The sequence below is a fragment of the Lissotriton helveticus genome, chromosome 3_1 (genome assembly GCF_964261635.1).
Source record: "Lissotriton helveticus chromosome 3_1, aLisHel1.1, whole genome shotgun sequence".
Taxonomy (NCBI): Eukaryota; Metazoa; Chordata; class Amphibia; order Caudata; family Salamandridae; genus Lissotriton; species Lissotriton helveticus.
In genome coordinates, this window is record NC_136061.1 from 244422610 (window position 1) to 244449897 (window position 27288).

The 27288-nt window shown below is 49.1% G+C and overlaps 2 protein-coding genes across 9 annotated transcripts in view; one reads left to right on the forward strand and one right to left on the reverse strand.

Moving 5' to 3' along the window:
• The window catches only part of NF1 (neurofibromin 1), a 2143703-nt gene that overhangs the window by 1436372 nt on the left and 680043 nt on the right, over positions 1-27288 (forward strand). The window lies entirely within an intron of this gene.
• OMG (oligodendrocyte myelin glycoprotein) lies at positions 9982-15303 on the reverse strand. The gene is made up of 2 exons (XM_078679710.1): positions 15117-15303; positions 9982-13754 (listed from the first exon to the last, which is right to left on the reverse strand). Exon 2 carries the CDS (start codon positions 13746-13748, stop codon positions 12336-12338), a length of 1413 nt encoding a protein of 470 aa, XP_078535836.1. The 5' UTR covers positions 13749-13754; positions 15117-15303; the 3' UTR covers positions 9982-12335.

The window sequence follows — 27288 nt, forward strand, 5'->3', positions numbered from 1 at the left end:
GTGATTTTTGATAGGATCGTGATAAACAAATTCACTCCCCTCTTGGAGGATCAAGTCAAACTGGCCATTTCCAAGACAAAGTCAGGATCTCCATCGGACCCTTATCCACCAAAGAGCTTTCATTTAGTTCCCGAATCAGTGGCCTCTGACCTGGCTAAGATCTTCAATGCCATGTTTAGTCGGTCTGTGTGTTTCCAAAGCAGTGGACGGCAGCTATTGTCTTTCCACTACTGAAGAAATCCATCCTAAACGAGCAGTACCCGAACAGTTATCGGCTTATATCTAGGCTTCCCTTCCCGGTGAAGCTGGTGGAGAAGGCCATGAAAACGCATATGGCAACATTTTTGGAAAATAACTGTTTGCTTGATGATACTCAGTTTGGCTTCCGAGGTGGTCACAGCACTGAGTCGGCGCCAATTGTGGCCACGAAGGAAATGAGGGCCTCAGTGGATAAGGGTGGTAACGCTGCCCTTACCTTGCTCAACCTATCTGCAGCGTTTGACACAATCAATCACAACCCATCATCTGCTAAGTATCATGATTAGCTTAAAGAAAGCTCTTTGTCAGCCGTGGACAGCTGCACAGCTCATCGGCTATTCCTCCATAGTTCCTGGATTGGATGGTAGGATGGTGAAGGCAAATCTCGATTTCTCAGCGATTCTGATCCCTGGGCTATGAGCTCATTATAGAGCATCCATGTTGGCGGCCATCTTGCATCTTTTCCTGCCTTCTGCATTTGTGGATTTGCCCCTATGATATATTTTTCTCTGCATTAAGATGCTTTACGTGAATCACCATTTAATTTTATATTTAGATATTTCCATATCCATATGTACTTGTAGACATGTATATAGGTGTTGGCTTCAGGAACGACACTTTTAGCTTTGACAAACCATCATTCCAGGTTGATACTGTGATTAAACTGCCAAAGTATACTTTTTGTACCGATATTGCGTATAGATTGCACTATTTCAGGGTTGTGTATCTGTGCAGCCCTTCCACTCAAAAGTTGGGCTTGCTTTTCAGCAGGTTACCTTGTATTTTTAAATGTAAGTCACAAAATCTCAGTCAAATAAATAAGGTCTGCAATCAATGGGACATATGGGCATCATGGACAACTTTGCTTTAAAAACGACTCTGATATTATAGTGTAAAAGGTGGAGCAGCACCAATGCGCGTAGGCAGAAACTCTGCCATTTTGTCTGGTTATTCATTTGTGTTTATATAGCACTCAAGTTGTCGTTGGCTTCCACCACAGCACCTTGCAGTGGCCTGGCCCATTACTTTCCAAATGTTTCCCTTGCAACGCTGAATTTAAATTTGTTTGATGGAGAGGTGCAGTCAGTAGGGTGTTAGAGATGACCATGTTTATAGCAATTGATTACCTCGGTGATATTCTGTGTGTGTGTGTGTGTGTGTAGTGAAGTAAGCACGGGTGTGACTAAGTGCTGTAACACCCTGCTTACATAATACATTAATGGGTGTAATGAAGTATGCAAGGGGATGTCAAGTGCTGTAACAACCGACTTACATAATACCTCAGTGGGTTTAATGAACTATGCACCGCCAAAAATGCAGCACCGCCTTTGATACGTTTGCATAGGGCTAAAAAGTGCAGTTTCTTTAATACATTTGAAAGGCAACCGCCTTCAACACAAGTCACCATATTAGTGCAAACAATTATGGAAAAGTAAGTGTATCCGTGCCTAAGGGCCTCTGTGTGAATAAGAAGTGTATGCTGATGGTGGCACTGCTGGAGAACAAGCGTCACTGGATCTGTCACAGAGAAGTGGACAATTTTAGCTGTTCTTCCCTTGCGTAGACCTTTCCAAACATTCACATCTCTTATTTTGTCTAGGTCAAGATTAGAAAAACCTGCTTAACAAAGGTGCATGCCTGTATTGATATGCATATTACCAGCTTGTTTATCAAAGGGTTTTGTTTTGGTGCTGAGGGTCAGTGGACGAAGGAAGGTAAAACTTTGCCGCTTGTTCATGTCTGTTCTGCTCTTCTCTCGGCATACATTATTCCCCATTTAGAAAATATTCTATATTCCTCACTGGATTTTGACTTTGTACATTAGAAGGATGTCAGGTAATAAAAAACTTACAGTATTCCTCTGGAGAGCAGCAGAGCGGGTTCCAGAGGCTACACAAATGTAGGCATTCTGAATTGAAACCCCCTTGAGAATATTTGTTCCATTAAGGCTCGTAGCAAGATCATTTTGACGCCGAACATATTTCTACTGTATGTGTACGAGTAAATAAACGACTAGGTTGTAGTGCCTACGACTTTCACCATCCGCTTCTAGCCTCTACATAGAACCTCTGGAATCGGGACATTCTGAGAGTTGTCCAACACCTTTTCGAAAATCATGTCCTGTTTATTTTAATCTCACATACATAATTTAATAAAATTAATTAAACAGAAAAGCAAAGCTTAACATGTTTATTCGTCTAAACTTTTCTACAAGTTGAACACAGAACATAAGTTCCTAATACAGGCGTTTACTGTACTATCATGCAACTTCCCTTCTTTTTTACTGACAAAAGAAAAACAAAGTTACATTCTGTAAAAAGTGCCAAATGTTGTGCACAGTGAATCCATGTCAAATAGAAAAGCATAGAAAAGAGATCTGGACTTAGGGTGGGTGCGTGCGGAAGGTGCTGCATCACTCCTTTAAACCTTGAATGTTTAGCTGGAGAATGAACACTAGAGGACCCATCACTCGTTTTATTCTACTTTCAGCATTTGTCACATATTCCTTGTGCCGTTAGTTCGCTACCGTTTGTTGGCCACACTAAAAGTTGTCCCTACACCACTGAGTTTAAATACTCTGTCCTTGTGCTGACCACGTCCTTGAATCCATTCAAACTGTAGGTACCGGGCCTTTGGGTAGTCTTGAGAAACTGATGGCAGATGGTTGCGTGAGACATGACAAGGTTGACACCAGTTTCATGCTTAAGAGACCAGTAGAATAAAGGCAGATATATAAAAAGACATTCTATGTGGGTAGGAGAATATACACACTGTATTCATCGTTGGGAACTGGCTGTTTTGACTGCTGAGCAGTATGCAGACATGTAAGAAGAGTGAGTGACTTAATGAAGGGTGGTGGTGGGACCCTATGCTCTAACATGACCATGGCAGACAACTGGAGAACACGTTAGCGAAACTGCGCTACTCCAAGCTGAAAGAGTCCACCTAGTTGTACAACTGACCATCAGACTGACGGAGCATCGTTTCCTCATGTCTTTACCACTTGTAAAAAGATCCCAACCTGCGATCTGCTGTGACCTGTTTTTCACTGCTCGAGGCATGCAGTGCGGTGCATAATCTATCCATTTACAGGTGTGAAACCACCTGAACTAGGAACTGGCACAGAAATGTAGTAAAACCGAAACTACGGCACTGTCACGCACACCTTGTAGCGCGCTTTCTCTGTATTTGAATGTGCTCTGATTGGTCGATATACGTAAACTGATGCTCAAGCTGGCCTTAATATTAATAGGTATGCAAATGTTTGCTTTCCCAAACACTTGATCTGTCGTGCCCCTCCCTAGAGCCCGGAGCGCAGAAGACAAAAGATGCTGAGAGCAGGTTGATCTCTGCTGCAAGAGGTTACTGTATACATTCCCCGAGTCAGCAAGTGGAGGGCATTTCTACAGCACTCCTCCTCTGACGCACTAGCACAGTCCGCTGGGAGAGCGGACATCCTCCCTCGCCGTTATGCGTGCAAGTACACCAAGCAGAGCCGGGTCTGTGGCGCTGTTATGAACTCTCGCTCACTCTTGCGACGACCTGAAAAGCTTCTGTGGTTGTATCACTCACGGAAGTGGGTAAGCGGATCATGGCCTCCTTTTTCACTGTGACAGCAGTTCACTTCCGGTGTGGGCACGTGCTCTGCAGGCGCAGCCACCAGTGTGGTTAACTGCTAGGCAAGTTGCAAGAAAGGTAAAAAAAGAATGTGCAGCTTTGCATAGATCTCTCCTTTAAGGCCACGCAGTAGCCACGGGATTGCAACGGTGCGTTGGTCGGCTGATTCATTATCTGTGACCCAGGTTTGCTATGCACATCTCTTGGGTGATTCAACATGTCCACTGTGGGCGCCATTATTTTATTTTGATCATTCCATAGTACTAGATCTGTCTTCATTAGTCCAGGGTACTAGATTCTTCTAGCTGATTACCTAAATTTGACCATTTGATAGTCTTTATAGTGCACAATGAGTTATTGGTATGTAGTGGTAAGAAATATTGCTTATTACATAACAAAATGTGAGCTTGCCAGCTATATAAATCACTGACCTCATTCTACTCTCTTTTGAGGCTTTCTCTCTGCAGGTGGCAAAACCGGAAACAGATGTGTAGAGGTTAAGTTACCTATGTGTGTGGCAGAAGACTGCTGTGTTCACTCGGAGTCGTCCCTACCACAAGTCCACAGTTCTCACCTAAATATCTTCCGGTGCCTCACCTGTGAGGATGGCCAGGTGTTATGCATTTGAGCAAGCTTCTTTTCAGCAAACCCTTTTGTATTGAATTATGCAAACAACTTGGTCCAAGAATGATAGTCTTTGAGAGTCTACTAGTCACTCCCAGGACCTGTGCTCCCTTTCATGGGTGCCGGCACCAGGTCAGACCCTGCACATTCTCCTTTGGTATCGCTTCCTACGAATCCTGTTCTTCAGTTGAGTCCTCTTGAAGCAGGTGGCACAGGGACGCCGCTGCGTTTAAGGTGCCAGAACCAGATAAAGGATACACAATTCTCTTTTAATAGCTGAGCAGAGCTGGTTTTCCGTCAACCCATTCCTGGCTCCACCATACAAGGCGCCTGTAGCTTTTTAATCCTCTTTATAATTACTATAGAGTCAACTAATGTAGGGCCTTGAAGGGCTTCAGGTCCATTCAGCCAATTGGGAGGCAAAATTCACTCCATCAACTAGTATGCGCCACCACTCTAAGTTCGTCACCTTTCTCCGGCTTCTATCATAAACAATTTAAGGTTAATGCCTGCATTTGAGGATGTCACTGGTTAGCAAAAGGCTAGCTTAATTGGGGACAGTTGGGCCTGTTACACTCCTCGGCCCACATGACTCCTTTAGAGTTTAAACTGTTGCTAACGCCACTGCTGTATAGATGTGCACTTTTTTCACTTTCTGACCAACATGAATCTTCGCATGTAAATGTAAATCTAAACATATATATCTACACACATAGAAACATTTACCGCTACACCTGCTGCACTAATGGTCACACCCCAAGCCCCCTCCTCCGGACATTTATTCCATCCAAACTGTTGGGACCTGTGCCCACCCTGATTTAGAACCGGGCCCCACCTCTCACTAATGTTTTTCAGGGTGCCATGGACCCTAATGGAAGCAAGGAGAATGGCTCCGGGTTCCCCTCTTTGGTAGTAAAACAGCCACACATGGCGTGCATTGGTGCCATCGCAACACTTGCCCCTCTGACACTACTAATGGTAGGACCAGGGACCCTGGACGAAGGCTGTGCCTCTGACGTCTCTACCTGCACTTTGTCTTGTGCTTTTATGGGGGCCATTCCCACAAAGGCTCCCGAAAGCCCCTTTGCAGTTGAGCTGCTTCTTTTACTTAGCACTGTTTTTGTAAAATGGCAACGTGATGTCCTTTATTCATTTAACGTTTGGATTGCTTTACATTGCTGATGTTATATCAATGTTTAGATGCAGCGCAGAGAAGAACAACACTGATTTAACACAATTCAGAATCTTCTTTTTGTCTGTGAACCCTACATCCGTGCTCCCTGAAAGCTGGCTGTTAAGTGGCATTGGTGAAGGAAACCAGAATGATACAGATAGAATGCATGTTACAATAAAATGTTAAAAACGACTTACTTGCGGGAATGATGGATTTGGATTTAACTGTCTGTAGGTCATAAATGAGCGCGCTCGCTCGGGTCGGTCAGGGTTTATTGCAAACATGTGCATTGACCTTTTAACTTGGAAGCATCCAGCAAACATTTCTTCCCTGAACTTTAGAGTCGAACCGATGTCTTCAAAATGCCAAGGCTCGTTTTCCAATACGTGTTCTGAACTCAAGAGAGATTATTTTCAGTTTCATTGAGCTTTTAATTAACAAGCCCCATGCATGCAAATGGGAATTTAAAGTGCACTGCTGCAATAATGTATTCTGATCACAGCAGTGTTATTTCTTTCATTTTAAGACAGAGCAATTACTCTCAGATTTGTGATCATATGAAAAAATGGATGCAGAACCTGCTTCTCTCACGGTCGCGTTCGGAATACTTTTCAGTTTTCTCACCCATTTCCACCTCTTCCATCAACCCAGTAGCGTTCCAGATTTTAGCCATGCGTGTCGTCTTTGAGTTTGCTTAGACTGACTCTGAAAACCCCCGTCTCTCCTGTTTGTGGAAGAGTCCTCTGGTTTACGCCTGTGCTCCGCGCATGCCCACGCATCCCTCTAGAGCAAACTGCCATGTGCAGATCGCGCAATAATCACAACCCACTACCTCTTGTTATAGCAAAAAAGGCCACTTTATTAATACAGTTGAATTTTCAAATCAGTTAACAACTGGACATCAGAAGTACCTTACATTATTTCACAAAAATCCCCACAAAATGTTTTCCAATCAACTCAATCAAATCTTCTAGAATACACCCTATGTAATTGTAAACCCCAACTTTTCTCTTCCCCTCCCCTGCGTTCTGTCCTTCCCTCCCTCGGCCCCAAGGGATGGATAAGGCTGCTCCAGACTTACCACCCCCCCAAAAAACGCCTCTTTAAAGGGGGAAAAATTTGGGAAAATTCTGTACCTGTCTTAGAGTGGCCAGAACATTTTTTTTTGTTGTTTTGATGGGTGGGTGGGCCAATGAAAATCTTGAAACGACACCCCTGGGCACTCCCGACGCAAGTGCCCTCCTGCCAAAAAACACCTATATATATATATATATATATATAAGTCCCACCCCCTACCTTAACTACACCTATCCCCTATGGTGGCCCATTCCATTGTGCTAAACAGCCCAGGGGTAGACCGGCTCGTGCCATGCTCCCCCTGGGTTCCCATTAAGAGGCGGGTATATTTCATAATTAGAGAAAGAAAGCAAGGCTTGCGTATTGGTTCTTGTGTGCTAAGCAAAGCCCTAAATGCTCTTTCGGGAGTGCCCCCTCTTGCGTGGAGCTTATCTTGTTGACCCTACACGAGTGGTGCAGGTAATAATGCAGATTTTTTTCACCCATTAGGTTTTGTCTCAAAGCCCAGAGAATTGGCGCCACATATCTGTGCTGAAACACTTTTGGGGATCTTATTCTTCTGTTCCAAAGACTGTTACTTCGCCTGGTCAAGTCCCATTGACACTATGTGGGCGCTGAGAATTCAAACGTGGTTTGCAATGTGGGGTTCATATAGTCTTTGCGGAGCTGCTGCCTGGTTGCACAGCTCTTCTTGCAGGGGACTCTGTGAGCCTGATAAGGTATGATTGCTCGCCTCCCCTGGAGCTCGGACACAATTCAGAAGCCACGATACAGGAGCCACCTGGCCCAGCCGCGTCTGCCTCTTAGTTAGTCATCAATGTCGCTGAGAGACTCCTCTGATACCAGAGCATATTCCCCCTCAAACTGCCATTCCAGACATTGGGTTGACAGCATTTTACACGTTATTCAGATGATTTTCAGATACATTTCCAGTCATTTGGACCTATAGAGGTCACATGCAGGCACTCGTGGACTTTTTCACGTTCAAGTGCCCATTTTCTCCGGGAAGGTGGATCCAAAGTCCGACAGTTCTGCTAATCTGGCCTTGTTTTTCAAGCGGCAGCTTGACCTTTGGTTGAATTTGCCAGCTCTCCTTTACTAGGGAGCAATTCAGTGCAGAATCATTCTGCAAATTTTAAGTCCGGGTTCTTCAAAGTGAGTCCTGGAATACCGGATCCATGTCAGATTTTTAAGATAACTACATTTATCTGAATGGGGCATATTCTAAAAATCTGTCATGGATCCGGCCCTCCAGGGCCGACTTTGGAGAACCCTGCTTTAAGTGCAAAGCATAGAGCAAAGGAGGTTCTTTAAGTCCTGATGGTGCCCTTACTGAGTCTAGAGGGCCAGCGTATGCCAGCACCAGCCCTAGCTCTAATAACGTTATACTGCCCATTCCTATCCACTTCTACACACGCCTGCAGGACCATCCAGGATGGATGAGGCTCCAGTTGTCAAACCTCACAGGCTTCTTCACAACAAGAGGTCTCTGTTGTAGAATTCAGCCACAGATGCAGAGCCTTGTAATGAGTGCTTATAGAGAACTTTCACCGCACCAAGCAGTGCTGTGAGGGCAGCCAAATGCCTGTGATGTTTTGTGTATTTATTCACCGACACCACCATCAGATAATGTGGCGTATACCTGGTGGTGGCAGCCTTTGCTCTATTACTAAAGCCAGTACTTCTCATTGAGCTCAAGGTGCTCATTCAGGTTGAGTAGAACTGGAAGGAGCGGCACAGTCAACACACACGAGAACAAATATCTGGGCACAGAAATACAGCACCATCTTGGTCTCTGAGATCATGCTAGTTCAAGCTGATGGAGGCTTCTTCCTCCCTCGTGGGCACGGAAGTAAAATGGCTGTATTCCTGCTTAAGATACGGACAACACTATTATAGGAGTTGCACCATTACACATCCCTGCACCCAGACTACGCCCAGGAGTGGACGTTTATGTATAACTTTAGCCAAGAATAGAATGTTGAGTGTTCCATTACAGAGCATAGTTGTACAAATGCCACCTCTGGGGCAGACCTCAACCACCCCAATGTGAAGCTTCTCTTGGTGCTTATTTTGGTGCTTTGTAGGAACTCTTCATTAGGGTTAGTTGGTATGTATACAGAGTACTGCATACACAAGAGATGAATGTTTTTAGCAGGTTCTTAAGTGTAAAGTTTATTTATTCTGAAAGTACTTACTTTGCACACAGTAAGGTTGGTAAATTAGAAAATAGGTAGAGATATTCCCCTTAAAAAAGTCATTCCATTGCCATTTTCTAAAGTAGTAGGGGATGTCTACCCTATACCTCCCCACTACCACCACCCCCTGGGAATTTTTGTATCAACCTTGTCAAACAAAGGGTTGTCCTGTGCAGTCGCGTATGGCTGAAGAGTGGAGTCCTAAAGACTTTTCCCATTTCTGCCACAAATGTGTTGACTGACTTTCACCTGAATAAGGAGATATTCCTCTCATTCTCTACATGGAAATGGCACCTTGGCAGAGGAAACGCTGGGGAACAAGGCTCTCTAGAACAGCTCTGCATAGCCTTTCTTCGCAATGATGCTAGCTGAGCTGCTTGTAAGGTCGCCAATTCATCCTGCAGGGCCCGCCACTGCACAAATCCCCCCCCCCCCTTTCAGGTCCAGGCAACTCCCGTGGCATTCTCCAGGCATGCGCCTGTTCTAGATATGGCGGCTGCTGCCTGGGCTACCCTCGCTTCACTCCCTTGAGGCTTCCTACCGAAGTAATGAGCAGGTGGTTCTACAGAATCCGTTAGCTTAGACCATTGCTACTTAACGCTGCTTCTCCTCCGTCTCTGTTCTCTAATTTAGAAAATGTACTGACCGGTTCATGGGGGCTGTTAGAAGGGATACAATTACCTACGGAGACTCCATTACTATTGGGCCTTCTCTCCTTCCAAACTATCAGTGGCGTTCGCCAACCACTGAGCCATCAAAAAACGGACACTTTTTCCACTTCCTTCCTTTTCAAAAATAAATAAAACGTTTCTATTTGGAGTGCGTACCCACTTGGGTGCCAGGTAAGGTTGAGAACGAGGGGTATCCGTGCTTATTGCACGCTTGACACGTGTAACATGCACAGAGCTCTTCTGAACAACTATAAAAGCAATTTCACCTACTGTCCCTAGGTGGCGCCAGTATCCCCAGGTTCAAAAGAAGAGATCCCACACATTAAGACTAATGCAGACACAATACAAGCAGTTCATTCCGTTTAGGAGTAACGTCCCACTGAACGAACAGTTTTTTTTTTTTATTTATTATTCAACTTACTTATGTCTTATTTTTTAAATGCGGACTGGGGTTCTTTTGGGTGCGTTACCAGCAGCTCTGCTACAGTCATGCATAAAACCAGACATGTTAAGAATTGTGTTGTAGTTGTACCCAAACTGTTTGTTACAAGGATAACCGGAAATACCACGTAGCTTCGTGGATAGTAAAGTCTCTGAATTGCATGAACAAATGGTACACATTTAGCAGTTATAAAGAGCATGTTTGTACATTATTTTTTACAAGCCAATGGTGCAAAAGCAAACCTAAATTTGATGCAATATATGTACGTACTAAAGGGCTGTTTGAGAGTGGTTGTATTCCTTATTTGTATCCTGACAGGAAACTCCCGTATTTTTTCTTGTGTGAATTTTCGTCTAAAAGTGCTAAGTGAAAAATTAGGATATTGGTTCAAGGATAACTTCAATAATTATGTGACCTTTTCTGTTCGAAGAATTGTCATGTCCATTCATGCTTGCATTCCTAGTTTATGCAGGTAATAGAACAACACAAGAAATGAAGTATTTTGTCTACGATCTTAAAATCTGCACTGTACAAATGCCTAGAACAAAACTAAGATAATTAAATGTTGTCAAGTCGAGAACCCCGGATTAGATGTCCGCTCTCCTTGTCCCGTACCCGAGCCACCAGGCAATATTTAATCATGGGGTACTTGCTTTTGTGGTGTCCTAGTGACATGGGCAGACAGTGAAAGAAATTGGCAGTAAATGGTCCTCTTAAGAGTTTATGCTATGTATCTCCACGTTTCTTCAATTTGGACCTTGTGTGTAAGTGGCATTTCCCACTACCCATGTAGCACCTGTGTCCCTAATTCAATTGTGCTTAAATAAATCTAATGAAATACCACCAAAAAGGTTTAAAAACAGACCTTTTGAGTCAGGGCGCTCCATGTTTATTTCCTTCTTCCCGGCCATCGTATTGCAAGCCTGATTCATGGATATTTATTTTCTAAATTCTCACGTCGCTTCAAGTAATGTATAAGTAACAAGGCTAGGACTTGCGAACGGTATCATGTCAGCTAAGATGGCCTTCCCTTTCCCAGTCACGCATTTCTGCTGTAACTTAATGTGTGTATGAATAAAAAGACTTGCATTAAATGTGTCTTCTATAAAACGCAGCAGCAAGTGTAAATGTATTAATTAATTTGTAGATTTAATCATGTGTGGCTTATCACCCATGAGGGTATCTAGGGAAGTCCATGTGCACAGGAGATTAAGTGATTTGCCTAGAACACTAGTTGGTGAGACAACACCAAGGTGCAAACCCGGATCCCCAGTACCCAAGTCGGCAGCTCTGGGCGCTGTGCCACATCCTCTGCATGAATTGGGAATAGAGGCACATATCGTCTTCCCAACATAAACTCCATTGGCTGGCAAATCTACTTTCCCTGCTTACCCTTGCTTGCTAGAGAAAGCATATTGCAGTGCAATATCCTTTCGCAGGGTTTGAAGCATGGGTGTACAAAATAGGACTGGGAGGGCAGACCAATTCCAGATTTCAAGACTACAGGAATCAGTTCTGTTTAGATTCACTGTATGTAAATGTATCTTATTTGGATATCCTGAAAGTCTGACATGGATCCAGTCCTTCTGGACTTGGGTGGGACACCACTTTTTACAGCAACCCTCTCTTCACTCTGTTTCTCTCTAAACAATGGTGAAGGACTCGGTTTCACTAGCACCACATATATTAAATGCAATTCCTCAAACACATAAAAAAAAATATTGAATTGTGAACAAAGTGAATATCATACTCGATGTAAATTCACTCACCACCCAATAGCAGCTACACCACCACTCATTTGTGGAATCAACAAAATAAACATGTAGCATCCCCCTTGCTGTACCAAAGTGATTACAAAGAATGTCGTAATTGTAATTACTCCATTCAAACTTTGTGCTATGGTAACTTGCAACAATTACATTTGTTAGGAAACAGTCATGCATCGCCTAAGGTGAACCTAAAGATTTTTTTCTTTTTTATCAATATTGTAAAAATACATGACATTCTGTGAATAAACATGTTTGGACATGAAGATCTGAGATGAATTTCATAATTAGAAGTATATGTACTCTTGCAAATGGAGAAAAAAAAATTCCAACCGTTAACAATATATTTTCATTATTAGCCTGCTGCCTTCATAGGGTTCACTGTTAATTGTCCAAACCCTCAGCCGATTCTAATAGCAATGAGAACCAAGTCCCTGCAGGTATCAACTTCCTGTTGTATCAGTGTGAAGAAAATATATTCTTCACTAAGTATGAAAATGCTAACATTTAGGATACAATAAATAGCAATACTTTCACCAGTATAATATTGAAGGCAGCATGTTGATGGGCACTCGTTGAGGATAGTGAGTTGCTGTTTGGAATGCTGACAGTTGGTTGGTTTCGCACCAGAATGCTTGTTGTGTTTGGTTGAGATGTGACTGGTAGTGTTGTTGGCTTCCCATTGGCGATATTTAAAGTGATTATGGTAGACATTTGCTTCCCTACATGAGGGCTCAAGTCTATGATAACTGAGTCTTTGACAAGGTCAGGCTCTGTTGCGGCTGCCACATACACATTACTTTCTACAGCAGAACCATCTTCATCAAGTATAGAACTTACCGTGCCTGTAAAAAATGTGCTTGCTTTGCTTGGAATAAAGAACGGTGATGGATGAAACCCAGATCTGTTGACTGGGTGTGAGTGTTTGATTGGTTCAGATGCTCCGTCCATCACCACCCCCTTTTGTACTGCTTTGCTTGGAATGGCGTCTTGAATTTGATCATACAATTCAGTTGCTTTAGTAGTTTTCTCTGCCAGAGAACGATATTTTGTAGCTCCTCGTGCAGGTCCCCCAGTAACAAGGTTGTGCGTCCCTTTAGCTCCTGGCGTTGTTGGTGATAACGTGATGTTCCATCTTGAAAGGGTTTGGTTCGGGCAGGGGTACCCGTCCACAACTGCTGTGGTTTCCATTGCCCATTTCAGCAAATAGGTGATATTTTGCTTTGTGTTGCAAGTCCAGGGGTTGTGGTGAAGCGTCATCAATTGAAGCTGAGGTAGATGGTCAAAGGATCCATTTGGAATGTGTGTGAACCTGTTACTGTGTAGATATAGGCTTGTGAGGAAAGGCAACCTCATGAGTGTGTTCGGCAGGATTTGTGTGAGAAAGTTGTTTGATAGGTCTACAGTCTCGGTGTTGTAGGGCAGGTTTGTCGGGACTGTCCAGAGTTTGTTGCTGCTGAGATTGAGAGATCTGAGGCTACTCAAAGTGTTGTTTATCAGAACCGCTCTCTCAAGACGATTTTTAGAAATATCCAGCAGTCTAAGGTTCCACTGGTGGGCTGTGTCCTGTTTGTGGAGCATTCGAATAATGTTGTTTGCAGCGTGCAGTTCCCAGAGGGATCTGGGCAGGTGGGAAGGAATGCTGCTAAGTAAGTTGTGTGAGACATCAAGTGTTCTCAGATTGGTGAATCGAGTCAGCTGCTGGTCCAGATTGTGGAATTGGTTGTGTGACAAGTTCAAGTAGGTAATGTTATCTTGAAGTCCTTGTGGCAGCGTGCTCAGGTTCCTGTCCGAGCAGTCCGCATGCCTGCTGCCGGCAAAGCAGGAACAGTCCAAGGGGCAGAGGCGCACAACATTGGAACAGGAGACCAGAACCATCAGCAGCAGACTGAGAGAGGGTTTCAACTTCCGGCGTTCCATGGTTTCCTGAAAACAAATCGTGTAGAACATGAAGTAAAACAGGCGTAACATTTCTGAGCTGCTAGGACCGCAATGAAATTGTCTTTATAATTTCGAATCGGACAGGTGGAAGAGTTTCTGTTCTAATGGACGTTAGGACAGCGTGGAAACACCGCGCGTAACGGTTTTTACTCCGTACACATTTTGCAGGTAAATAAACCTGGCGGAACGTGCATGTCAAAGGCGTATGAAATAGAGGAACTACATGCGGGACTCCGTGCAGAATCACCGCCACTCATGGTTATTCCTCAGAGGAAACCTTGCAACGTTGTGGTAATCCCACACCTTGAAAGTATCGATCATCCTAGGTATGAGATTGCTTAGACTGTGTGCCTGCGCTATGTAAATGCAGATTTTACTCAAATTCGGTTCTGTTTGTTTTTTTGTTGTTGCTAAAATGTAAAGAATTCAAAACGGAGGTTGTATTCGCTTGGTATAAAAGAAATCAAATAAGGCGATCATTTCATTTTATTACCCACGACGACCATGCACCCATGCACCGGGCCGCCCGGGGGAAGGTGGAGTAGGGTCTAGTTGACTAAGCTCTGTTCCTTGACGCTGCGGTGCAAGCGCTTATTCGCCCCACACAGTGGCAGCAAGCGCGGTCTAAATGCTGCAATACAATACAGTGCAATATTGACCCTGCCCGAGCCCTTTTAATCGACGGGCTCACGGGAGCTGCTGTGGCCTGAAGCCAGCTACAGACTGTAGCAGATAAATTAAATGGAGCTGAACTCAAACCCGTTAATCACTCAGCTGGTTTGCACGTGAGCCAAGAACAAATGCGTTGCTCTTTGTGGCGAGAGGCCAGTTTAATACCTTCAAGTTAATGAATTTTCACACCCCGACTAGTGGATGGCACAGGTAAAGTTGCACAACTGTGTAATTTTCCTAACTTAATGATTGCATGTTCATATTCGAAAAACTGCACCAGCCCCTTATATGAAACTTGTACTGAAAGCCACGGCTAAATCGGAATGTCTCCGAGTCACCCCAGGACAAGAGAAGTGAACCCACGCGGTTATAAAACGTGTGCTGCGGCCAGGAGCCCGCCGTGAAGTGACCTCACGGTAAGCAGGACACGAACCCACTCACGGTGCTCCGTGCTGTGCGGTCAGTGCGCAGTGGCAGGAGGACATGAACCCACTCACCGTGCTCCGTGCTGTGCGGCCAGTGCACCTCACACGTGCAGGAAGCACCGGCTCAGTGCGCAGTGGCAGGAGGACATGAACCCACTCACCGTGCTCCGTGCTGTGCGGCCAGTGCACCTCACACGTGCAGGAAGCACCGGCTCAGTGCGCAGTGGCAGGAGGACATGAACCCACTCACCGTGCTCCTTGTCGGGCGGTCAGCGCATCCCCCGTGGACGGTCCTCCGAGCCTTTGACTCTCGGCGCGGTGCAGTCGCCCCTGCCCCTCTCTCCCTAGGCTGCTTCCGGTCCCGTCCGCTGCATTGTGGTGCCAGCAGCCGGAGGACTGCAGAGGTGTCACTCGTGCTGACTCAAATATATTAGGAGGACTGCACACTCGACATAATGCTTTTTTCTTTCTCTGATTACGAGTCTGCTCTCTCATTGGCCAGGGAGAAGCCTGTGCATTTATTTACTTGGTTAAATTCCACCCACTGCCTCCTTTATGTCTGTGCTCCATTGCCGGCTAGTATTCTTTCTACCTTGGTTGTCTCATGTCTCCTCACGAAATGCTCTCGGATTTTCCGACACAGGATTAAGATAGGAGCAGCCATTGTATCCTGTAAACTAAACATGGCCTGTTTGTATCTCCATTTCCAGTAGATGAAGGAAAACACACCCAGGCAGGTTATCCTTGTAAGCCTGCCCTTGAGATCTCGAAGAAACAATTGAAGCATGTTTGTTAACCGCAGTAATCCTATTTTTAAGACAAAGGAAACTTAGTATTTCACTCAGTGTGCAGTTAATGTGTCCTACTTAGACCAACACATGGAGTCTTGCTGTGTGCAATGAGCATACTTCTGAATCGATAGGTTTCTTTCAGTTAGAGGCAATCTTTTTGGAGTAGATTTTGTCTTCTCATTGTCTGTCTGACCCTTTGCATGCTAGTGAAATAGAAAGAATATAGCACAGGCGCTCAATCTTTTCATCCTGACTACTAATCATTTCAGGAATCTGCTCTCGCCTGACTAAAATAAACATATCTCCCAGTTTTCCCCCATAAGATCCCATAAATGCAGTACCTCTAGCCCTCATAGTCACCCTTGTAATGGAATTATTTCTGACATGGATATGATCATTTCTTGGTAAGGTTTTTTTTCTCACCCACATCTTGTAAGGGTTTGTTTTCTCACCAACCGTGGTTCTTTAATGTCCTGTTCAGGCACAGATTAGGTTTGCGGAATTGTTTTCACTTTACATACTTTAATAGTGTATTTCCCTTTATATAAATCAATCAGGATTTATAAAGCACAGCTAATTACCCAATAGGGTAACCAGTCGCTTGCAGGTCCTGGAGGCTTATTCAAACTGCCAGGTCTTGAGGAGCATTCGGAATTTCTGAAGTGAGGTGATGGTCTGTAGGTGCGTGGAGAGGCTGTTCCATGTCTTTTCTGCGATGTGGGAGAAAAGGCATCCTCCACTTCTGCTTCGGTAAATGCGGGGAGTATGGGCAAGTGAAAGAGAAGCGGAGCATAGTCTTCTCAATGGTTGGTGGAAGTTCAAGCAGTGATTAATGTATGCATGTTCTTGGTTGTATAACGCCTTGTGTGTGTGGGTCAACAGCTTTAATTGGCATCTCTTCTGTACGTGTAGCTAGTGTAGTTGCCCGAGGTGGGTTATGATGTGGGTTCATATGGGATGGCTGAGGATGAGTCTGGCTGTGGTGTTCTGCATGGTCTGAAGTCTCTGTAAGAGGTGTACGATGATTCCTACATAGAGGGTGTTGCCGTAGTCCAGTCGGCTGGTGATGAGGTCCTGTGTCGAGTGCATCTCGTGTGTAGGGGTAGGCCATGAAGATCTTACGTAGGTTATGCAAAGTGAGGTAGCAGGTGGAGGAGACTGCGTTGATCTGTGATTTTATGGTGAGCTTGTTGTCAAAGATGATTCTGAGGTTTCCGGCGTGGTCGGAGGGAGTGGGTACAGGTTCTAAGCCTGATGGTCACCAGGAGTTATTTCATGTGTGGCTGCTGTTGCCAAAGATCTGTACTTCCGTCTTGTCTGTGGTCAGCTGCAGGCAGTTGTTCTTCATTCAGTCAGCGACATTTGTCATGCATCTGTGGAAGTTGGTTCTGATGGTGATGGGGTCGTTGGTGAGTGAGAGGATGAGTTGGGGTTCGTCAGTGTAGGAAATTATGTGAAGACGTTGGATCTGACGATGTTGGCCAGTTGGGTCTTACATGTGTTGGAGAGCGTGGGGCATAGGGATGAGCCCTGGGGAAGGCCAGAGGTGGGAGTTGCATCCTCTAGGTTTTTCCAGTGAGGAAGGAGGTGATCCATCTGAGCGCCTCCCCTTGGATGCCAATGTGGTGGAGTCTTTCGATCAGCGTGTAGCGGGATACAGTGTTGAAGGTCGAGGGGGGGTCAAAGCTGCTGTTTCTCCTCGTTCGAGGAGGGTTTGGATGTCGTTGATGGCCACGATCAGGGCTGTTTCGGTGCTGTGATTGCTACTGAAGCCGGTAGGGAGGCGTCAAGTAGCTGGTTCTACTCCAGGTGTGTCATGAATTGATTGTGGATGATCTTTTCTAGTACCTTCGCTGGGGATGGGAGCAGGGAGATTGGCTGGTTGTTTTTGAAATCGCTGGGGTCAGCGGAGGGTTTTTAGAATAGGGGTCTGACTTCTGCATGTTTCTAGGTATCAGGAAATGTTGTAGTGGTGAATGAGGTGTTGAGTAGGGTGGTAAGTTCTTGGCTGATCCTTTGGTTTCTGAGGTTGACAATGTGGTGCAGGTACGGGTCTGTGGGAGCTCCAGAGTGGATGGAATTCATGGTGGAGGTGTTGTCCTGGGTAGAGGGGATGTTCCAGGTGGTCAGTGTGTGGTTCGTGTCGGTTATGGTGGTGAAGTATCTGACAAGGACGTTTGTAGGTGTGCGTTGAAGTTAAAAGTTTCTGTATATGGTTGCAATCTTGTTGCGGAAGAAGTGGGCGAGGTTGTCGCAGCAGCTACTGCTAGGGTATGATGTTCTTTTCATTCGTAGTCGGGTTGGAGAATTCCTTAACAATATTGAAAAGTTCCTTGGTGTTGTTGGTGCTGGTTTTGATGTGTGCAGTAAGAGTTGTATTCTTTATCGCCCTCAGCACGTGGTTGTAGACATTGAGGGAAGTCTTGAAGGCTGTCCTGTCAGAGGTGTCCTTGCTGGTGCGCCATCTCCTCTCCAACCGTTTGCTATCACGATTTACTGTTATGAGTTCTTGGGTGTATCAACTGGCCTTTTTGGAGGATTTTCTTTGGCTGCTGCTCTTGATGGGGATGATGCTGTTTGTACACTTGGTGATCAAGTTATTTTTACTCCCTTTTCGAGTTTGGTGGCGGTAACAGGGGTGTTGAGGGCGTTCGCTCAGCTGGTCTCTGAGATTTTGTTTCACCTCTGGTGAGAGGCGTTGGTCATCTTGGGGGTGGTGGTGCAGGGACTGGAGATGCTGAAGTCAATGATGGAGTGATTGGTCCATGTGAGTTCTGTGACATGGCTGTATTTGATGCGATTGCTGGCGTTGAAAATTGGGTCTAGCGTGTGTCCTGCGGTGTGTGACGGTTCATGGACGACCTGGGTCAATCTGTGGCTGTTGAGGAGGTGTGCAGTGTTTCCTTAGTTAGGGTACTTGATGTGGAAATTGAGGTAGCTGAGGAAGATGTAAAACTTGCAGTCTAAGGCTAGGCGCGCAATGAAGTTTGCGATGGTGTTGCAGAAGTTAAAGCGCAGGCCTGAGGGTCGGTATGCAGGGGTGCCTCTGATGGTTGTCTAGTCATCTGTGTGAAGCTTGAAGTTGAGATGTTCCATTGGTGTAGTGGTACACTATCTGGTCTCTTTGTGAATGGTGGCTGTTCCTCCTCATGGCTTGTTGATGAGGTCCTGGAGAGTGATTTTATATTTGTTGGGAATTGCTGTGGCAATGTCTAGGTTCGATGTGGGGTTGAGCCAGGTCTCAGTGAGAAAGATTATGTTGGTGCAAGGGTGGCGATGAGGTCCCATAATTCAGTGGGATGCTTGCATAGAAAGCTTGTGTTGAAAAGGGCTCATGCAAGTTTTTTAGTTTTTTTGTTTTAGGTGGTGTCTTTGGTATGTTTGGCGTGTGGCTGATGTGTGTGGTGCAAAGGCAGGTGAAGTGGCAGTGGGTACAAGTGAAAGGTCCTACTGTGGAGTCGGAGTCTGCGCGGTGGCAGTGTTTGTTGAAGAATCTGGGGACGAGGGTGTAGAGCTCTGTGATGGTATATCTTCGGGGGGCGGGAGGGCCAAGGGTTGTGGTGCTGGGCGCGGTCCATGCGTTTCATTGGGTTTCTGCCCTTGGTGAAGCTAGTAGCATTGATTCTTCCCCATACTTGGACCTGTTTTCACCTCCTTGCCTTGTTCCGGAGGCTAGCTCGGCTTTTGCGAAGAGTTGGCATAGTTCTGGGGATGCAGCTTCCTTCTGTGGAAGTGGCCATTGATCCCCTACTTGAGGTGCTCCAACAGGGTCAGCTGAGTACTGAGCCTGTGTTTCCCTTCAGTGAAACCCTCTTTGATATTCTCTTGGGCACTTGGGCTAAACTAGTTTCAAGGGCTTCAGTGGACTGGTCTATGGCTTTTAGGTACCATCCTGCCCCCGGAGACACGCTCTGCCTTTCCCATCAGCCTACTCCACACAGTTTTGTGTCTCAGACTGCCACAGCCACCCCAACATCGGCGCCTGGCATGACTTCCCTCTGGACAGGGAGTCTAAAGGTGTAGATGCTTTTGATTGATATATCTTTTCTTCTACCAGCTCCGCCTTATGGCCACTTAACACAACTCGTGTTTTGGGTCATTGTTCTCATGTGCTGTGGGATTCGGCATCGTGCCTTCTCCCCACCGTCCCTGATGACTCTTGGGACACTCTTTCTTGGCTGATCCAGGATGCCCATCAGGTGGCTACATTACTGATCCGTTGGCATGGATACCACAGATTGTTGGACGGACCATGGCCCTTTCAGTGGCTTTTCACCTGTATGCCTGGCTTCCTACCTCTGTTTTTTCTGAGGCTGTTCAGTCCGCCTTCGCAGACATGCCTTTCGATAGTCAATATCAGTTTGACTCTCAAGCTGACTCCGCTTTACATCTTTTCCGGGAGAGCCAGAGTGGAGCGAAAATAATATCTGATTGCCATACCGTTTTCTTCTTCCCCCTGTACTCGGTCGGTCTGGGAATGGTCTCCTGTATTCCCTTCTGTGTGGACTGTTATAGGGCTGTGTGAGTTGGCTGCTGCTTCTTCTTTTTACTGGTCCCTCCACGTACCGTCCGTGTGGTGTCCTGCCCTGGCAGATATTTTCTTTGTGCGTTTTACCCTGTCGATGACAGGTTGTGGTTCCTGGTTGTTCTCGGGGATGCATCTTACTATCTCAAAGAAGAACGTTAGTGATAGATTCCTTACCTTAGAATAACCCCCAGGTGTCGGACTGGATCCGGAAAGCTTTCGTCAGCAGTACCCCTGAGCGTTGGTAGGTGTCGTCGTACGGCTTCGTGTAGGTCGTTGGAGTCGTCGTCGCCGATATTACATCGCTGGAGCTACTTCAACGCGCCCACGCGTGCAGACGTCAGTTCTTTCTTATTCCGCGCCAGCAAGTGCAGATCCGAAGAGAGCGGTACCCCCAGTCTTTTTTTGACTCAGTATTTTGGGACTTTTGTCTCTGTTTTTTGAATACTTACAATCCAGGTGCATAGGGATGCCCGGTTTCAAATCTTGCGCGGCCTGTCCCCGCACGATGTCAGTGACGGATCCGCACTGTGACTGTTTCTACTGCCTGGGGCGCGACCACAACTCCGAGTCGTGCCCCCACTGCTGGGCCATGGCTCCGAAAACCTTGCGGGAGTAGTTCCAAAAATGGCTAGAGGCCCGGGAGTCGGCTCCACGCCATTCCTGGTCCTGGTCCCGTGGGAGGTCGAGGGGCCGGCAGCGGAGCCATCACCACCGTTCGAAGTCTTGGCACTCAGTCGGGTAAGGCGAAGCACAGGAAGTCGAAGAAGAGCCCTCGCTCTTCGCCTTCCCCTAGCCGGTCGCGCAACGCGGCTGAGGGTGCAGGTGGCGCCGCCACAGCGGCTACGGCGGAGCCTCCACAGTTGCCGATGGCCTACCCGTCCTTTCTGGGTCCATCGGCGACTCCGGCTCAGCTGCAGAAGTTCCCGTCCGCCATGGCACGTGTCTGTCAGGCCCCGCCAGTGCGCTTTCGGGCCCCATGGACCCGACTGGGAGTCCTTGTTCTTCGGTGTCACCGGCTAAGGAAGCTTTCTCTATCCCAGAATCGGATTCTGAGCTAGAAATCGAGTTGCAATCCAAAGATGTTCCACTAGGACAGGGTACCGTGAGTACTAAAACCCCTTTAATGCCGAACTCTCTTTGACCAAACAAAAGGCTTCGGGACCACCTCTGCCTTTGGGCCATGGTCGAGACTGAGGTGATGTTTCCAACGCCACTCCCTCGAGTCTGGCACCAAAACAACCAGTCAAGCCTTCTGGCTCGGGAACGAGTCGAGAATAGCTGTTTTTGGAACCAAAACCTTCTGCTCCGAAAGAAAAGTATGGTTCGGAATCGAAACCTTCCACTCTGAAAGGCAAAAAAGACAAGTCCGCGGCTGAAGGTGCAGGTGGCGCCGCCACAGCGGCTACGGCGGAGCCTCCACAGTTGCCGATGGCCTACCCGCCCTTTCCGGGTCAATCGACGACTCCGGCTCAGCTGCAGAAGTTCCTGTCAGCCATGGCACGTGTCTTTGGGCTTTCCGGCCCCGCCAGTGCGCTTTCGGGCCCCATGGACCCGACTGGGGGTCCTTGTTCTTCGGTGTCGCCGGCTGCGGCCCCGATGTCATCGACAACTTCGGTCTCGAAGCCGATAGACCCCCATGGATCCACGCATTGATCCTCGTCCATGTCGGTTGGCCCAGTATGACCTCCTCCGACGTCCCCGGCCGACGCCGTCTCTGGCCTCCTACCAACGTGGAGACTGTGCCGGAAGGGTGTCGACCGACGTCTGTTTCTATGCCGTTTGGGAATTTCTTTTCCTTTCTTCACCCACCTCCTTATGTTCCACATGTTCTGTGGAGGATGGGGAGGACTGGGAGGGGTCTGGGGACCCTCTCACAGCACCATGCGAGTTAGACCCGGACTGGGATGAGGATCTGGAGGATGCAGGTGACCAGGATTATACTCCTGAACCTGGCTCACTGTCTCCTTCTACCGTGGCTACGGAGGAGGATGGTTTCCACTCTATGGTGTTGAGTAGGGCGGCCGAGGCTCTCCACCTCGAGCTTCCTACCGTGGCCGTCTTCTTCTACGGAGCTGCTGCTGCCCTTTAATTATGCACTCTCTGACTTTTTTTTGGGGCACCTGGTCCAGGCCCAACACAGGGGCTCCTGTGGATAAGAAAGTGGCCCGACGCCATCGCCCAGCCTTGGCGACCCTGTTTTTTCTCTCCCAACACCATACCCCTGAGAGCTTGGTTGTCCAAGCCTCTGCGTCCCGAGCGTGTTCCCTTCTGCTCCATCGGACAGGGAATCCAAGAAACTTGAGCAGTTTGGGAAGAAGATTTTTTCTTGCTAGTTCATGACTGCAGTCTGTGAACACTACATGTCTCTTGGGCTGTTATTTCCATTCTGTGTGGGATATGGTTGCGCAAGTGCTGCCTCAGTGTCTGGTGGAGGCTCGGACAGTACTCTCCCAAGCTATTTCTGAGGGGAGAGGCGCAGCCAAGTTCACGATCCGTTGTGGTCTTAACACTGCTGACTCGCTAGGCAGTGCGATTTACACAACCGTGGCGCTATGCCGCCACGCTTGGCTGAGGACGACTGGCTTTTCTGGAGATGTCCAAAACACTTTTATGGACAAGCCCTTTGATGGCACTCGCCTGTTTGGCGATAAGGCAGTTTGCACGTTGGAGCGTTTTAAGGACTCGCAGGCAACAGCCAAGTTCTTAGGCCTTTCGGCCACACACACTCCTTCCGCTTCTGCTTTTCAGAGCAACAGTCTGTGCAGCAGCGGACGTGGGACCCTCAGAGGCGGGTCACAGGGCCAGCGTGCGGGTCAGTCCACCACCTCCCTGCTGCCACTGCCTCCAAACCTTCCTAGTCCGGTGTTTCTGGCCCGCCAAACGCCAGTAGGTGGCAGGATTCGCCATCACCTACACCACTGGTGCATCATCACATCGGACTGGTGGGTTCTGCAATTCGTCCAAAGGGGTTATTCCCTCTCCTTCGAAACAACTCCCCCAGCCATGCCAAGGACAAAATTGCAGAAAGATAGCAAATTTGTTCCACCTGCAGGGGTATACCAATTTAGTTGAGGGACGCCAGGCTGCGCACCATCACATCGGACAGGTGGGTTCTGCAATTTGTCCGAAGGGGTTATTCACTCTCCTTCGAGACAACTCCCCCAGCCATGCCACCACAGTATCACCGCATGTCAGGTGATCACTTGGCACCTCTCAAGCAGGAAGTTACGGCCCTTTTGGCCAAGGGGGCCATCGAGCGCGTTCCGAAGCCAGAAGTAGGTCGTGGTTGTTACTCCCACTACTTCTTGGTTCCAAAGAAGGACAAAGGCCTGCTTCCTTTGGAATGTCAATCGCTAAGTTCAAGATGCTCACACATTTGCTCAGGTCTTGTCTGCCCTCGGCCCGCAAGACTGGATGGTAGTGTTGGACCTGCAGGATGCGTATTTTCATATCCCCGTCCTGCAGGCCCATCGGCGTTACCTGCGATTCACGGTAGGGCAGGAGCATTTTCAGTTCAACGTGCTCCCCTTTGGCCTTACCAGCGCCCCTCGGGTGTTCAGGAATGTGATGGCGGTGGTTGCGGCTCATCTGCGCAGATCAGGGGTTTCAGTCTTCCTCTATCTCGAACGTCTAGTTGTTGAAGGTGGGTTTGATACAAACAGTCATCTCCCACCTCCAGACTACAGCTGACCTCCTGCATTTGCTGGGGTGCAGAAGTCGCACCTGATTCCTCCTCAGAAACTCCTCTATCTGAAAGAAACAGGTTAGTATTAGATTCCTTACCTTAGAATATCCCCAGGCGTCAGTCTGGATCCGGAAACTTTTGCGTAGCAGTACCCCTGCGCGTCGGTAGGCGTCGTCTGCAGGCGTCCCCTGCGGCTCCGCGTCATCGGCGTCGTGCGCCGTGATGACGTCGCTGGAGTATATAGACGCCGCCTCCGCGCGCTGACGTCAGTTCTTCTTTTTTCCGCGCCAGTTAGCGCAGATCCGAAGAGCAGTACTCCGGTCTTTTGACCAAGTTTTTTGTTAACTCTAACTCTTCTTCAGGTGCCGGTAGGATGCCCGGTTTTAAGAGTTGCGACGGGTGCGACCGCCTGATGTCGGTCACCGACCACCATCGACTCTGCCTCCGGTGTCTGGGCGCGGACCACGACGTGGAGTCCTGCGTCGACTGTCGGGCCTTGACAAGTAAAGCTAGGCGGGAGCGGTCCCGCAAGCTGCTCGAGCTCCGAGTGTCGGCCCCGCGTCGAGAGCGGTCCCGGTCCGGTCGGAGGTCGAGGGAGCGGTCGAGGGAACGATTGCGGAGCCGCCATGAGCGCTCCGGGAGTCGCCACCATTCCTCCGGTTCATCAGGTAAGCGACACAGGAAGTCGGGGCGTCGTCATCGTACCCCCGACTCCCCCCGACGCCCGCGTGATGCGGCCGGGGGTTCGGGTGGCCGCGGCCCCGCGTGGGTCGCCGACGCCGTCTGCCCCATACCCGTCGGTCCCTGGGTAAGGCGCGTCGCGCGAGGAGATTGAGGAGTTCCTCATGGCTATGAGGGCGATGTCTCCTCCGGCGGGGCCTACGGCGCCTGCGGGCCCGTCGGTCCCGTCTGGGGGCCCGAGCGGTTCGGGTGCACCTGCTCCGACGCCGCCGGGTGCTCCGGCCCCGGCGGCTCCGGCCCCGGCGCCGCTAGGCCCTTTAGGGTCGTCGCCGGCTGGTCCTCCGGCCTCTCCGGCGCCGATTCCATTGGGGCAACCCGTGGTGCCGCCTCCGCGCGGCGCCGTGACTCCGCAGTCGGTTCCGGTCGGGGCGCCGGCGCCGCGCGGCGCCCCCCCCTGTTCCCTCTCTGACTCCGGACGCGGAGTCGGACCGGCATCGTCCGACGCCGAGTCCGGCGCCGTTGGGGCCCATTGGCTCCGAGGAGCCGGTCTATATCGTCGACTCGAACTATGGCGATGAGGACGATTATGGAGAGGGTTGGGAGGGGTCTGAGGACCCTTTGTCACGTGCCTGCCAGTATGACGTGGACTGGGTAGGTGACTTAGGTGATGCCAGTGGTCTGGACGAGTCGCCCAACCCTGGGTTTGTCTCGCCTTCCCCTGTGGCGTCGGAGGCTGGGGCTGCCTATTCGGTGGTTCTGATGAGGGCTGCCAAGGCCTTGAGCCTTGAGCTCCCCGTCGCTAAGGTGAAGCCTAACATCCTCACCGAGGTATTTAAACCGCAGTCATGCCCACAGGAGCCTCTGCTGTTGTTTAATGAGGCCCTGACGGATGTCCTTTTGGGCACCTGGTCCAGGCCCGCTTCCGGTGCGCCGGTTGACCGAAACGTTGCCAGGCGTCACCGTCCGTGTTCGGACGACCCTGCCTTCCTCTCCACCCATCCCTCCCCGGAGAGTCTGGTGATCCAAGCCTCCACTTCCCAGTCCGCATTCCCGTCGGCCCCGCCCGATCGGGAATCTAAGCGATATGACCAATTTGGCAAGAAGGTCTTTTCGTCTTTGAGTGCTGGACTGCGGTCTTGCAATACCGCATGCCTCTTGGGCCGCTACACCCACTCTCTGTGGGATACGGTCGGGGAGTGTCTGCCGCAATGCCCGCAGGAGGTGCGGGACAAGCTCAACCAGGCCTTGGTTGAAGGCCGGGACGCGGCGAGGTATTCGATAAGGTGTGGTCTTGACACGACCGACTCGCTGGGACGGGCTATGTCCACGACGGTGGCGATTCGTCGCCATGCTTGGCTGAGATCCGCCAACTTCTCGCCGGATGTCCAGAATGCCCTCATGGACATGCCTTTCGATGGCAGTCGCCTGTTCGGTGACAAGGCGGACAACGCGCTTGAGCGCTTCAAGGACTCCAGGGTCACGGCCAAGTCTTTGGGTCTTTCGACCCAGCGCCAGCAAACGGGTTCGTTTCGCCCCTTTCGTGGCCAAGGAAGGGGCGGTCCCACACGTGCTGCCAGCCACGCGCCGCAGAACGCTCCTCAGCGCGGTGGCGGCCGTGGATTCCGCCGTGGTGGCGGTAGAGGGCAGCGGCGTGGTCAGTCCACACCTCCCCCCGCAGCAGCCTCCAAATCTTCCTAGTCCGAGCTTTCGGGCCCATGTGACGCCAGTGGGTGGCAGGGTTCGCCATCACCACTCCCGCTGGCGCACGATTACGTCGGACAGGTGGGTGCTGCAGCTCGTCCGAAGGGGCTACTCCCTCCCCTTCGAGTCCACTCCTCCAGCCATGCCACCGCAGAACCACCGTGTGTCGGGGGACCACTTGACACTTCTGCAGGAGGAAGTTACGGCCCTCTTGGCCAAGGGGGCCATCGAGCGCGTTCCTGGGCCAGAAGTAGGGTGTGGTTGCTACTCCCACTACTTTCTGGTACCCAAGAAGGACAAAGGGGGCCTACGTCCTATCTTGGACCTACGGAACGTCAACGGCTTCCTCCGGAAGGAGAAGTTCAAGATGTTGACTTTGGCTCAGGTCTTGGCTGCTCTAGACCCACAAGACTGGATGGTAGCGTTGGACTTGCAGGATGCGTATTTTCACATCCCCGTCCTGCCGGCCCACCGGCGTTACCTGCGGTTCACGGTAGGCCACGAGCACTTTCAGTTTATCGTGCTCCCATTCGGCCTTACCAGCGCCCCACGGGTGTTCACGAAAGTGATGGCGGTGGTCGCAGCTCATCTGCGCCGGTTAGGGGTTTCAGTCTTCCCCTACCTCGACGACTGGTTGTTGAAGGCGGGCTCGCCCCAGACAGTCGTCCACCACCTTCAGATGACGGCAGACCTCCTGCACGAGCTGGGGTTTTCCATCAATGTGCCGAAATCACACCTGTGTCCCTCTCAAAAGCTCCTTTTCATCGGAGCGGTTCTCGACTCGGCGCAGTTCCGGGTTTATCCTCCGGAACGGCGGGTCCGGGATATTCAGGCTCTGATTCCCATCTTTCAGCCGTTATCCCGGGTCTCGGTCAGGTTGACGCTGCGGCTTCTGGGGCTGATGGCCTCCTGCATCCTTCTGGTGCATCACGCCAGGTGGCGGATGCGGGCTCTGCAGTGGGACCTGAAGTTTCAGTGGGCCCAGCATCAAGGCAACCTATCCGACCATGTCCTGATCTCGGAGGGCTCTGCGAGA